The sequence below is a fragment of the Colletotrichum higginsianum genome, chromosome 2 (assembly GCF_001672515.1).
Source record: "Colletotrichum higginsianum IMI 349063 chromosome 2, whole genome shotgun sequence".
In the NCBI taxonomy this organism is placed as follows: Eukaryota; Fungi; Ascomycota; class Sordariomycetes; order Glomerellales; family Glomerellaceae; genus Colletotrichum; species Colletotrichum higginsianum.
Genome location: NC_030955.1, coordinates 2,923,675 through 2,936,996, shown reverse-complemented (window position 1 = coordinate 2,936,996; position 13,322 = coordinate 2,923,675). Strand labels below are relative to the sequence as shown.

At 52.1% G+C, this 13,322-nt stretch overlaps 7 protein-coding genes across 7 annotated transcripts; 2 read left to right on the top strand and 5 right to left on the bottom strand.

Annotated features, from left to right (window-relative positions):
- Window positions 1-79: 79 nt before the first annotated feature.
- On the bottom strand, window positions 80-2,051 carry CH63R_02610 (MBOAT family protein; the record flags this gene model as incomplete). Its single annotated transcript, XM_018297585.1, has 5 exons — window positions 80-510; window positions 581-1,602; window positions 1,683-1,782; window positions 1,887-1,931; window positions 2,030-2,051. The coding sequence occupies 5 exons, from the start codon at window positions 2,049-2,051 to the stop codon at window positions 80-82; spliced, it is 1,620 nt and encodes a 539-aa protein (XP_018162401.1).
- Window positions 2,052-3,539: 1,488 nt separating this feature from the next.
- Window positions 3,540-4,884, bottom strand: CH63R_02609 (UDP-galactose transporter; the record flags this gene model as incomplete). The annotated part of the gene is made up of 4 exons (XM_018297584.1): window positions 3,540-3,973; window positions 4,044-4,424; window positions 4,483-4,573; window positions 4,636-4,884. The coding sequence occupies 4 exons, from the start codon at window positions 4,882-4,884 to the stop codon at window positions 3,540-3,542; spliced, it is 1,155 nt and encodes a 384-aa protein (XP_018162400.1).
- Window positions 4,885-5,585: 701 nt separating this feature from the next.
- Window positions 5,586-6,721, bottom strand: CH63R_02608 (Short-chain dehydrogenase; the record flags this gene model as incomplete). Its single annotated transcript, XM_018297583.1, has 2 exons — window positions 5,586-6,527; window positions 6,593-6,721. The coding sequence occupies 2 exons, from the start codon at window positions 6,719-6,721 to the stop codon at window positions 5,586-5,588; spliced, it is 1,071 nt and encodes a 356-aa protein (XP_018162399.1).
- A 1,049-nt stretch (window positions 6,722-7,770) lies between these two features.
- CH63R_02607 (ARD/ARD' family protein) lies at window positions 7,771-8,496 on the bottom strand (the record flags this gene model as incomplete). The annotated part of the gene is made up of 3 exons (XM_018297582.1): window positions 7,771-7,902; window positions 7,950-8,372; window positions 8,467-8,496. 3 exons carry the CDS (start codon window positions 8,494-8,496, stop codon window positions 7,771-7,773), a joined length of 585 nt encoding a protein of 194 aa, XP_018162398.1.
- An 818-nt stretch (window positions 8,497-9,314) lies between these two features.
- On the bottom strand, window positions 9,315-10,182 carry CH63R_02606 (Der1-like family protein; the record flags this gene model as incomplete). The annotated part of the gene is made up of 2 exons (XM_018297581.1): window positions 9,315-9,872; window positions 10,003-10,182. The coding sequence occupies 2 exons, from the start codon at window positions 10,180-10,182 to the stop codon at window positions 9,315-9,317; spliced, it is 738 nt and encodes a 245-aa protein (XP_018162397.1).
- A 1,207-nt stretch (window positions 10,183-11,389) lies between these two features.
- Window positions 11,390-11,910, top strand: CH63R_02605 (histone H3-like centromeric protein cse-4; the record flags this gene model as incomplete). The annotated part of the gene is made up of 3 exons (XM_018297580.1): window positions 11,390-11,453; window positions 11,507-11,631; window positions 11,695-11,910. The coding sequence occupies 3 exons, from the start codon at window positions 11,390-11,392 to the stop codon at window positions 11,908-11,910; spliced, it is 405 nt and encodes a 134-aa protein (XP_018162396.1).
- Window positions 11,911-12,750: 840 nt separating this feature from the next.
- CH63R_02604 (FUN14 family protein) lies at window positions 12,751-13,319 on the top strand (the record flags this gene model as incomplete). The annotated part of the gene is made up of 3 exons (XM_018297579.1): window positions 12,751-12,970; window positions 13,032-13,111; window positions 13,170-13,319. 3 exons carry the CDS (start codon window positions 12,751-12,753, stop codon window positions 13,317-13,319), a joined length of 450 nt encoding a protein of 149 aa, XP_018162395.1.
- Between the last annotated feature and the right edge of the window lie 3 nt (window positions 13,320-13,322).

The window sequence follows — 13,322 nt, the reverse complement described above, 5'->3', positions numbered from 1 at the left end:
CATGCCGGCACGCGAGTAGGGCATCGTTGACTACCTGGGTCGCAGGAGCGCCAGTACAATGCAACTCATCGATGCTCACTCAGGCAGCCTTCTTCCTCTGCCTGGCCTCCACCTCGGCCTTGATTTCCTCCATGGCCTCGTCGATCTCTCGCTGTGGATCCGCCGACACGCCCAAAACAGGCTCTCGACCTGAGAGACTGTCTTGACTCAGGGTGCGCGTGAGCTTGGCGCCAGCTTTGCCTTGCCGTTGCTCGAGTTGCTTTTTCAGCATCTGCTTGGCAGGCGAGGCAAAGAAGGCCATGGACAGCATGGTGCCCACGATGGTGTAGAAATAGACACGAGCCCACACCTGCACCGACCCAGAGAACTCGAGAATGAGAAAAGGGGCGACGACAAACGACATGCCCACCTGCGTGACGAAATACGAGAGTATGTCGTAGTAGATCTTACTAGAGGTGGGCGCGCCACTATTGGGATCGATGAAAAAGGCTCGCAAGTAGCGGCGATAATCTGCCACATGGTCAGCCCATCGTGTAATCCAACCGGGCCGGCCTGGTGCGGCACACAAAGGTGCACTTACTTTTGGCCACTGTTTGGATAAAGCTGGCAAGGATGAAGCTCATGTAGTAGCCGGGGTAGAAGCCGTGCCACAGAGCGCTGGTGCTGAAGGTAGCAAGGCTTGCACGGAAACCAGGCTTCTTCCCCCTCGGTGTGACCCTCAGGTAGATGTAATTCCTCAGCCAGTTATTGGTGTTCATGTTCCAGTTACCGAGATAGGCGCGGGTGTTTTGAGCCGTCTCGACGCCCCAAGGATTGATATTTTGTAACCTGTTCCACGACACCTTGCCGGTGACAGGATCCACACCATTGTAGCCCAAGCCAGCCAGAATGCAGGCGCCCTCTGTCAAGCACCAAACACCGTAGTACTTCAAACGAGCGGTGAAACCAGCCATGTGAAGAATCCAAATTCTGTGAAGAAAACCATGGTCCACGTAGGAGGGGCTCGTCAAATAGGTGATTGGATAGTAGTTTGAAAGAAACATAAAAAGACCAATCCAACCCAGGCCGCTGGCAGCCTTTAAGGTAGCGGGCGTGCCACTGCGGGGAATCTTTCTCTTCTTCCTCACGGGAGGCGCTTTGGAGGGGTCAACCTGGGCGGGGAGGTTGAACATTGTTGTGTCGATCCATTTGCGATAATCGATATAGTCGAACGCAGGCCCAGCGAAGAGGGAGGGAAAGAAGAGAACGTAACCTGCATAGTCCAGGAGACCAGGCAGATCAACCAGCCTCCTCTCTTTCTGGTAATCAGATAGCTGATCTTCTGGGAGCTGGCCATCGGCCACATTCCAGCAAAATGCGCTTAACTTCATGAGAAGGACCATCTGGGCACCCGTGATATCGACAGAGGAGGGGTTGTTGGCAACTTGACGAGCGATATGGTTGATGGACATGTGGCCCATGAGGAAACCGAAGCCAATCCATGGCATAAAGGGACTAGTGCGCATGTACTTGGTAATGCAGTAGACGCCCACGGAAGCGATGGCGAGGGTGCGCACACCGTCCCACAGGTCGAAGAGACCGACTAGGTAGAAGGTAGAGGTACTATTTGCGACTCGCAAAGTATCAGCCATGAGGAGCAAGCAGCGGTACAGGGAGTCGAAGTCGACGAAGAAGCAACATACCATATTATGAAGAGGTTCTTCTGATCGGGTCTAGCATCAGGAACTCGTTTGAGGAGGCCAGCCAAAGGGTATGATATGAGGAACGAGAAGACAAGTTTGACTACAGGAGAAGTGTCGTCAGCAACGGGGCTCTGTCTAGGTCATCGTCCGCGAAGATCAGTTTGACTCTTTTTTTTGCAGTCGAACTAGATAGGAAAGACCAACGTTCGTCGGAAGATGCGCCGAGGCGCAGTGCGAGGAGATCGAAGGCTATGGGGTCAAGCAGAGTTAGCAAGGCATCCGAAAAGCAGTAGAAAGGAGAATAGGGAGTTGTGCAAGGGTTTTGCCAGAGAGGTAGCATTACATACGCTTGCTGATGAAGGGCAACATATTGGCTGATTGCCGTTGCCACCACGACTGCTATAGCGCTGATTGCACGAGGGTGAAGTGCAAGGCTGGTCTGCGACAAGAACAAATGGCTGGATTCCGCTCAAGCCATAGCTCTAGAAAGACGGCGAAGAGCGACAGGGAAGTCCGAGGAGTGGAGGCTCGGAGGGTCGAGGTTGCGCCGAGGGGAGTGGATGATGGTGGAGGTGGTGGTGACGTCTTGTTCTCGTCTTATTTCAAGACAGGATTATAGCTTGACTCCAGGTGATGGAAGGAGAAAAGGTTAAAGTAGAGGCTACTACAAGGTAGATAGGGCGCACAGCAAAGGGAACTGCGGATTGCTACAAGTAAAGGTAGAGAAAAGTTAATAGTAGACGAGGGTCTTAAATTGACACGTGAGATGGGATGGTTGGCGATGGGACGGGACGGGATTTCAACTGTTAGGTGGGCCTCCAAGGGGGTAGGTCCCCACCAAATGTGACTGGTGCTAAATGTGAGATGCCGGTGTGCCTCCCTCTCAATCTATCTGCCTGCACAAGCAAGTTAGTATGTGCGATTACTGCTTTCCCCCTGCAAAAGGGTCGCACAGGCTCTTGCAGGATAACCTGTTGCCAAGTCACTGTGTGTCTGCTAAATGCTTGTAGATAGAGTAAGTATTACCAGGTGGTAACATTGCACAAAGCCTTGTGTGCAGATCACCTTTGTTTGCCCTTGAGACGTTGCCTTTGTTGGGCCACAAAAACCTGCATTCAGGCAACTGGATCTTGTTCGTCAAGCAAGTCAACCAAGCAGCAACCCCCAACCAAGTAAACTTGTGATGTACCACAAATAGCAACAGAACAGTTACAAGATTTGGATGGCGAGGTCATGGGTTTTCCTGTCTAATCAGTTGCACTTCTAGTGGAGGCTGCTGGTCCGTTGGGTACCCCGCAAAAATAGGTAGCGCATCTCAACCAAACCCACCGCTGTCTCTTGTTGAATCATGTCGTGTCGTTCAATCCCTGACGCTCAGCTGTAACTCAACTCAACACTCATTCCCTGCTACTCCCTTGGGCAAAGTCACATTACGATCGCTGGAGTAGGGAACCTGATTTGTGATATTGAGGGAATGTTACCATAAAGGCGTCATCGCCGTATCTCGTCGTAAACAAATGAGAACCTCATTGTGAGCTATTTCAATACTTCCATGTCATGCCATCATGTGCCTCTTCCTCCTCATCCCCCACGCCATGTAAGCCCCGACCGCAGGAATATACTACTGTACAACATGGTGGTTTATTTTCTTCAGTCAAATAGAAGAAGCTGGCACGTGATACCAGCCATACAAGTTGTTTCGCAATGCGCATTCAGCATCTGAATCACTGTCCAAGATGAATTATAGAAAACAGCCATTATCAGAAACCCGCAAACGTCCTTCTAACTAGCTGATAATGCACACTGAACTTCGTCTCGTCTCTCTAGTACCGCCAGAGTTGCCCGGCACTCGCTTGCTTACTTGTTGGCGTCTCTGTTGCTTTGGGCACTCGCGCTCATGGGCTGTGTCGTCGGCAAGGACATCTTGGAAGCCTCCGTCTGTCGAATTTTGGCCCATGCATAGACGATTCCGCTGACGAATCCGATGACAATGGCTGATACGCTGCCAAAAGTGACCGGTGCATCGAAGAAAACAAGACCACTGAGGGCGATAGGAAGCTTGTTAAGAGCACCGACTACCGAGTACGTCGTCGACGACGTCACGCGGATGCACCACGCCGAACAGTACGAGATGAAAACGGCGCACAAACCCGAATAGATCATGCCGATGAAAAGGCTGTTGCGAGTCTCGACGGGGAAATTCTTTTGGATGTTCGCCGATGACCAATCCTCCGCCACAAGGGTGCAGACGATGAGAACGGGAATGGTCAACAAGTTGTTGTAGAACATGGCTGCGTCATTATCCTGTCAGCAAGTCATTCCGAACCGCGCTGCAACTGTAGGAAGTCCAGTGTGACTCACTATCCCAGTCCTTGAAGTTCATCTTTTTGATGACCTTGCGCATGCTCAGCAGATACGCCGCTGTGCAGCACACGTTCATGCCCATCCAAGCATACCCAGCGTTCAGGGTGGAAACGGCGGCCGAAGCCTCGGCCGTCTGGAAGCCACCGCCCAATGCATGTGCAACATCTGCCCATGCGGCCACGACAGAACTAAGAACCATCAAGCCGAAAGACAGCAGAGCAAGGGGGCTGACATTGCCGCCGAACCACAATACCTCGCCGTAGGCAATAACAATGATGGTGAGGTTCTTGAAAATGGTATAGACGGGTACGGAGAGGAATTGCAAGGCCTTGGTACCAGTGTAAATCATGCCGACCAGAAGTAGAGAAACGGGGAACCCTGCAGAGAAATGTAAGTGTCGAGCGGTGCGTGAGGTTACGCTAAGTTCATGACCAACATTTCTTTGCCTTGTCGGTGTCGAAGGGAGCCAGGTTTGTTATCATCCCGAGGTTTTTGCACACAGTGATGGTAAGGATACAAACGACGGACTGTGGACATCCTAGCGTTAGTAGATGGTGACGGACTGGGGGGTGGTGCACCGAGGACGCACCTGAACGGCGAGATACAAGAAGTTCAAGTTCCAGAACTGGCCGGACACGACGTACTTGTTGACGACCGTCATACTGATAGAGGAGAGGCAGTAGGCAAGAATGGCGATACCTGGGCTGTTGTCGATTTTGCTGATTGGCGAAGCAAGCGCAGGCCTCGGCCTTGGGGGGGGTCGAGACAGGAAGCCATCCTTCTCGCCAAACGACTCTGAGCTGCGAAGCTCGTAGTCCTCGTTCTTTTTGTCCGACATCTTGGTGATTGAGGTGAAATCGCCGTATGGACTCGGACCTTGGCGAGTGAAGCAATCTGGCTTCAACGACGACGGCTGGGACTCGGGCTTGGTCGGATACGATTCGAATGCGCCAGACTCGATTGAAATGGCTCGTCCGTCACTCGTAGGTAAGGAGCGATGAAGTATCAATTCCCTTGACGTTCTCCAGAAGCGTATTCCCTTCTTACGCTTGATTGCAACAGAGGAGGCGAAGTCTGTTGGTGATGGGAGACTCAAAGGGAGAAGGCAAAGAAAATGAGGTAAAGGGGGCGCATGACAGAGAGAAGGAGATGGGCACCTGTATTCGCGAGCGGGCGGAACGAGAACGCAGGGGAACACGCGTGCACCTATCAAGGGTCTTGGAATTTTATGCTAATTGCTTTTAGTGTCAGGTATTTTACAGGCCAGGTGGAGAAAATTTTGGGTACGTAAGCCGCAGTCCCACGGTCCAGCCAAGGAAGGGATGAAAGCAAGGGACCTGCACACTCCGTACAATAGGTAGTAGGTGTCAAGGACGGATGGCCATTACATCTGCCTCGCTGAAAGAGGTCAGCACCACCACACGTAAAGTAGGCACCCGTTAATTACATATCGTTCTCGGTCACGAATAATCGTCGTCGAGCCTGCATAGAGTGCAACAGAGCGCGATAGGTCACATCTTGTTCTACACTCTTCAACTCTTACGTCTCCTGGCTAGGCGCGTCCTGCCCCGAATCGGCCATGCTCTCGTCATGGTCTGGTTTGCTGTCCTTTCCTCCGCCCTCACCACCCGCTTCTGCCATAGAAGGAAAGTTCAGATGCTTCCAGTCCTCCAACTCTTCTGTAACGGACCGCAACCTATCGCGGATACTCTCAATGGCATAGCTTCCCAGGAGTAACCGTAGCGGAGGATACGAGCAGTGGGCCAGCTGCCAGACAAGCTCAGCACACTTGACGGCACTCGTCGGCTGGCGGTCGCCGAGCCATTGAACCATCCTCTTGGCATGCAGTGCTGGTGATGTTGCTTGCGCGTAGGCCTCGCTTGCTGGTTTGATAAGGAAGTGGCCCCAGGTAGGCAGCGGGGTTGCCAAGGCGTCGGGCTCATCCCTGCGGACGAATCCGGGCTCCACGAGGGTCGCCTTGACGTTGAACGAATCCGTCTCGTAGAGCATAGCCTCTATCAGCCCTTCGACGGCATATTTGGTGGCACAATACGGGCCAAGGCCAGGAACTCCCAGTGCCCCAGATGTCGAGCTGAAGATGAGATAGCGGCCGCCATTCTGCTGGCGGAAATAGGGCAATGTGGCTTGGATGATGTTGAGAGTACCCATGAAATTCGTCTCAAACTGATTCCGAATCTCGTGCTCGTCCTGGTCCTCGCATGCGCCTATGACGCCATAGCCGGAGCAGTTGGCGACCACATCGACGCGCTGGAATCGCCCTAACGTCCTGCCAATCACGCGCGCCACGGAGTCTTTCGAGCGCACATCACATAGTAGCCCCAGATAGTTGTCTTTGTCTTGGTGAGCTGACATATCCTCGAGGCTCGTCTCGAAGACTCGTCCCACGGACGAGACAAGATCTCCTTTGGACAAGGCGGACTTCACGAGAGATCTGCCCATATGGCCCGTTCCACCGAACACCTGTAACAATAAAGTTAACATCAGCAATCTAAAGAAGATGAAGGGTTTCCATCTCCGTGTCTTACCACCCATACCAACTGCTTTCTCTCGCCGTCGGGCTGGGGCGGGTCGCAACTAGCTGGTAGCTGAAGCTTTGTTTTCGTGACCACTTCCACTGTAGATTGAGCCGCGCTGTCTTCACTAGAGACGTCCATGTCGCTGGGTAACGAATGTGTTTGTCCGGCAGTAGATAAAGCCTAGTAAATCTCACTCAGGTAGTATCGTGGATCAGCTTTCGCAGTCTCCTCTACTTGGAGACTATTTTACTGTTGCAGTCCGTGAAATCGATTGACGAGATGTACAGGAACCTGACTGTGCGTAGGCTGTATGAGTGACTTATCATGCTAACTGCGATGGATGCCAAAACGAATTGGAACCGTAAGTCTCCGGAGACTAGCGAGGATTTAGAATAGTTGAGCCGCCGTAGGTTATGAAAGCGCGGAGTATTTCATGTCACCTGAGGAATGTGCAGTGCGAAGGGTGGGTGCGAGGTAGCTGATGGTCTATTGATACCGTGATGCGGCTGATTGCGATTTTGGATTGTTGACATTGACTGGTTCTGCCGATGCCCGATCATAACTATCAGGGTTTCAAATGCCACGAGACGATCTGTGCCGATGAACTGCAAGTACTTTCTCTCTCTCTTCTTTCAAGCCAGCCTGTACTTAGTTGCGTCCCTTAAGTGGGGGAGGGGGTGCGAGTTCCGTGCATACCTTACCAAGTTGGGCTCCAAAGTTACCTAAGCATTGACTGAATTTCTAGATCATGGCTCGTAACACATGCAGAAAAACCGAGTAATTTAATAACGAAGGCCGTCGATGGGATCATGCTTCTATCTTCATTACTACCTACACAGGACTCATCACTTTGAAGCTACACTCAACCTAACAACACCTTGGTGGGCCCGCGGAGCTTTTGTGGCGCCTGAAGATACTAAGATTTCTCCCCAGCATAGGTGGTAGTTAAGCGGTCTGTAACTCTACCCGCCCCCCCTCCTACGCCACATGCTTCGCAGGTAGGTAGGCCTGTCCCAAAAGCCTCGACACGGTGCATGTCTCAAGCTAGTGGGAATGGATGAGCAGCAGTGAGCTAAAATGCTAATAAAATAAAATAAAAACACCACACATACAATAGGCACTTTCACTAATTTCATACACGATGTCCATCTGTAGCGGTTGAACCATCCTAATCGGCACAGGTGTAATCATGCAGAAATCTCACTCTGAAGGTACTGCTGAACGTATTCCTTTCTGTGCGGGTTCACGTCTAGATCGGTGGTCCTGTTTAGAGGGGTCCACTTAGGCTCGTCCTTGAAGAGCCTCATCGCTTTGATGTACTGCTTGCAGTCAGCCAGGGTTCTCTCAATAAATGGATGCCGCTCACGTTAGACTCGTCCGTGGTGAATCGGTGGTAAATGCCGGCGGGCAGGATGATCAAATCGTCCTGTCTATGGTTAGTCTGCCTGCTGCGTGTATTTGATATGCGATCATCCACCTTTTCCACGCGAATTCGAATCCACGCGTCATCAACGTCCCTCACGTCGAAATAGCCATGGCCATCGCGAACAAAGCGAATTTCCTCATCTTCGTGCAAATGCTCGTGGAAGAACGATTTGACTTTCTCCTCGTAGATGTCACCCATCTTCTCCGGCGAGACGACAATCTCGTCTCTATTTCTATAACCACGTTCGGACGCGAGTTGGTTGACGCCGTCGAGGTCGGGAATTCGGTGATAGAAGACACCAAGCTTCTTCAGCTCGCCGATAGTGACTTCCTTGCCCGAGTCGTGCGCCAGGCGCTGGTCACCCTGTTGTGTTACAGATGGTCAGCAAAAACCTCGCCATCGAAACTGTGACGAGCCATTAGACCGGCCGGTTCGTTGGCTGCTCTTCAAGACTCACATCGAGGTTGTCGTACCAGTACGCTTTCATGATGGGTAGTCGGTGTCTTGCCGCAAATGTTGAAGGTTTCGTGTCTGGATGCGCGCATTACATCAGGTTCTTGAGCATTGTCAGAAGAATAACGGACTACTAACAAGAGGTGTACTCTGGTGGGCTTAGATCAGCTGACGATGTACCAAGCCTGTTCCTATGCGTACGTGTGGTAGTGGAGGAGTAGACGAGATGCGGACGAGGTAGTCGAGGTCTGGTAACTTTTTGAAATGACGCAATTGGCTCTGTAGGTGGGGTCTTTGGATTGTGCCCAATCCAAATGCGCACCACATTGCTTAACCCCTCGTCCAATCTTCAGCAGCTTTCTCGACAGCACGTGGGGTCATTTTCAGCCTGCCAACATCAGGCCGGCGTCTACATAGCAATTAACAATCTCAGCCAAGCCGGGGCTTTCGCCTCTGCACCATAGTCCTCAAGGTCTGGAGACTCGGTGTACAATAATCAAAGTACAACAACTCGCAAAAACAAGCCCTCGTTTGCTTCACAGACGCTAGCAGCAGCCTGGAAAGTCCTCAACACATTGCAGGAAAGATGGACGCGCATGATGTATGTAGATTGAACTTAGGTGGTAGCTGTGCCTATTAGAGCCATGGACTGAGGCACACTCCAAGTCAGCTCTACCTACGCGATAAGGCATGTTTGCCAGGGCGCTATGTGCATGGCGAAATGCTGATGCAAATAAAGGGGTCGCAGAATCGCGACAATGCTGAGCTGAACGCCGAAACCATGCCAATGTTGATAATCACACTGTCTTCTCGTGCGTGCGTGTGCTTTTTGAAAGGCCCGAGTACATATTCTCATCGAACGTCGGGGGCGAGCTCTGGTCCACCAGCGACGACAATATCGTTGTTGATGCCATCCAATGTTTCTTCCGTGGGCCGCCGCTCGAAGAGTCTTCGCCACCAATTTGGGGGATCGAATGGACGCGAGCCATTGTGCAAGGGCGGGTACACGTCGGAGAAGAAATACCAAATGTGCCCAATGACAACACCCATAATCTCATCCTTGGGAATAGAACCGTGCAGAACGAGACTGAAAGCCATAAGAACCCAAGGAAGGTAAGGGGCAGTGAAGACCAGCAAGCCGAGAAAGCTGAGTCTCGTATCGGGGTTGCGTCGCGACCAGATGTAGACGAGGGTGGATGACAGAGGATGACCGAGGAATGGCATCGAGACCAGTGGCGAGAGAAGTAGAAGGCTCGTCATAGAGTAAATAAGCAACCACGAGAAGTGGGCTGGTGAACGACCGGAGGATTCTTCGAGGAGACGGGCGTAGCGTTGAAGAAAGTAGACGTGGAACAGGAGATCGAGCGAAAAGGGACCGAAGTAGAGAAAGGTGGTCAAAAGACGCCAGTACTGCAGTGCAAGTCAGAATATACTCATCTCGCGTTATTGTAAAACAGGCATCGCGGATTGACCGTCGTATGAGAGGAGGGGAGGGGCAGCGGATGGGTCGGAAGTAGGAAGCAGAGACGAAAGGACGAACCTGTGATTTTGCAAAGACAGCACGAAAGCTGTAAAAGAGCTGGAAAGGGGTAACCATTTGGCACTGGACGAGTGCACTGGTAAGGACGGTAGCCGTCGTCCACCATCGGGTGCATATAGGCATTTCCCAGAACCACGTCTCGAGCGGGAACCTGCCCCCGTCACCCATCATCTGATCCATGCCGTGTAGTGAACTGTCCAAGTGGTGCTTCAAAGGAAGAAAGCAGGAAGTGAGGCAGCTGCGCTCATTTCCCAGCGATTGAGACACGTAAGAATAGTATATTTCTGCGGCCTGCAGAGGAGCTGTCGTCCAGCAACGACGAGTGTTGCGAAAGAAAGGTGGTATACAAGGGAGGACGTCTTTTGATGCTGTTTGTGAACAAGGTGTAGCTCATATGACACCAGGTGGATTGCGTTGCTATCGGATAGAAGTTGTATTCCGTGTCAATGAAGATGGATGGGTAAACAGGTTGCTGGCCAGAATGCTTGATCGGAACCCTCACGAGAACGAGACAAGCAGCCAGGCGGAGGATTAGCGGTTGAATGAGGCAGCGCAACAGTAAACAGGTCGTACGGTGAGAGGTGGCCTTTGGTATCAAGTCCAGTGCATTACCGGTCGGGTATGTGTTGTCACATTTGCCGGGACTGCTAATCGATAAGATACCGTGCGTTATGTTAAGGCCAGCTGGCGACTGATGACGCTACAGGACGAGGGGTAACCTAGGGCCCTCAAACGCTGACGTCCAGCACCTCGTTCGACAGACACCTAATCGAACTGGTGCGCAGGGCAGCCTTGCAGGTCCTCCGTAGGGTGTCATAATTTCCCTCCTGTTATCCATGATCCTAGACGGTCAAGGGTCAGCCGTCTCACAGTGCGGAACCATCCATGCAGACTAACTATTAACACGGTATATTTAAATTGAATGGGCACGCGAAAGCTACGCGAGAAATCGCGCTTGTCAGCTGCCCCTGGTCGCAAACCCGAAAACCCGAGGGGCTGGTAAGTCTAAGAGATAGACTAGCAGTTCCCAAGTTCGCTCCGTCACACCCGTGCTTGACTTTGTTGCCAACCACCATTGTCGTTGCAAACCGATTCTTCAACCTGACTTTGCGGCTTATCACCACTCTTCCGATTACAAAGACCAATCGACATCCTCTACGCAACCTCTGCGCTGTCGCCGCCCCAGTATTCGCCGAGGCCTCCTTCCATCGACTCGATCGTCGCTTGCTTGACATCCAGCCCGCCGGCGCTTGCTGCATTTTTTGAGAAAAGCATCGTTCCATCTCCGCTATCTCGAGCCTGAGATATTGTTCCATTGAAGCCTGCGCACAAAGATCTCCACGGCCGCAGATACGCACCACGAGGCCGACAAGGTCTCGCTGGTGCTATGCCTCCTAGGAAGAGACAGTCGGACGCTTCACGTCGAAAATCGCGCCAGAGTGATGTACAACGTAAGACACCCGATGACCGTGGCCACCAAGGCAAGGCTCTGACCACTGTACAGCTGGTGACCCGATTCCCAACCGAGGCAAGCGACGCTACAGACCCGGCACAGTTGCTCTCAGGGAAATCCGAAAATACCAGAGCGGCACCCAGCTTTTGCTGCGTCAGCTTCCCTTCTCTCGACTTGTACGCGCCATACAATGCCCACCATTACTCGTCGATAAATAGCCTCTGCTGACATTCCCCTAGGTCCGCGAAATTGCCGAGTCGGTGAGACCCCGGGGAGAGGCGATGCGGTGGCAATCACAAGCAATACAGGCACTTCAAGAAGCCGCCGAGGCTTTCTTGGTTCACCTATTTGAAGATACAAACCTCTGCGCTATCCACGCCAAGAGAGTGACCATTATGCAAAAGGATATTCAGCTTGCCAGGCGCATTCGGGGCGTCTGGGGTGGATTGGGTTGATTTCATTACGCATAGAGCCACAAGGCGAGAGAAACTTTTGCGCGGCTACCATGAGCCACTTGATTCCTGTCATTGCTGTACAAAATACCCAGGTCATTGGTGGCGGTGGTTGGGCACGGAGTCTAAGGTGTTGGTGGCATTTTATTTTTGTATTTTTTCTGCTCCAACTCAATTGAATGTAGGGACCAGGACACGGTCATATACTGTAGTAATTGTTGCGTAAGGGGAGCGAGGCATTCTTGATGGTTGGAAACGTCGAAGGGACATTCTACTGCGTTGCTGGAAGAGTGGTGATAACCAGGCACGTTAATAGCATTGCATTCTAGTGTACTCGGTGAGTTTGGTTCTCTTCCAATGTGAAACGTCCAGAGTATTTACTAGAACCGGGGTATGCATCTGTTCTTTTGGTTGCTGCATCCATAGCCTAATGCCCACCTACCATGTAAGTCGTAGCTAGCTTCAACCTCTCAGTGACGAGGCAGGCTCCTTACGTCAGTGGGGCGCAAAGTACTTGTGTACCCAAGCTACGTAGGTACTTAGGTCCGAGGCTGTATCCGCTTTCTTTAGCTACCTTATCCTACCCTGGTAACAATGCGCACCTAACTTGGCAACCTCGAGTTCCTCTAGCGTCCCTAGATCGATCCCTCACCTACCTCATAGATCCTAACTTCACTTTCTACAAAACATACCTCGTTTTCTGCGCGGCCATACGTCCGTATCATCAGCTTGTACACAAAACCGCTGGTCTGGACGTCTCAAGAAGCTTTGGCAGCCGAGAATCCTGCCGAGATCTCACGCACTCAATTCCTCAACACCATCGCTCTTCAACACCGATACACCATGAATGGCCTTCTCTCTGCCAGATTCAGCGGTCGGCGCCTGGCATGGCCCGTCGGAACTGGCATCTGCGTCGCCTACTCGCTGCATTGCCGACAAACGCCCAACCACCTCAACTTTCATCTGTCGCCACCCGCATCACAAGCTTCTCACGCCCAGAGGCGCTCCTTTGGGGGCTTGAGTCCCGATGCCATGAGGCAGCTCTCAAGTGGCACTTTATCTGGTATACTGGCCAGCCTACGATAGTCCAGCCACGAAAGCCTGCTTTGCTAACACGGCTGCAGGGTTCGGTGCCGGACTTCTGGTGGGCTTTTTGTCCCACACGTTGGTTCTGTTCGCCGGTTTGATCATGTTTACCTCTTATGTACCATCTGCCTCCCTGGTGTCGCAAACCACATCACACGCTAACCTCGCCTTCGCAGCTTGCACACCGATATGGCTTGGACTTGCCGCGTCTTCTGGGCCTCAAGGAGCGACTGGGCAAGGCTGTTTTGGCAAAGCCATTCAATAACGCTGTATTTCGGCTATCGTTTGCTGCTACCTTTACTCTTGCCGCTTTCGTCCACTTCTAGGCT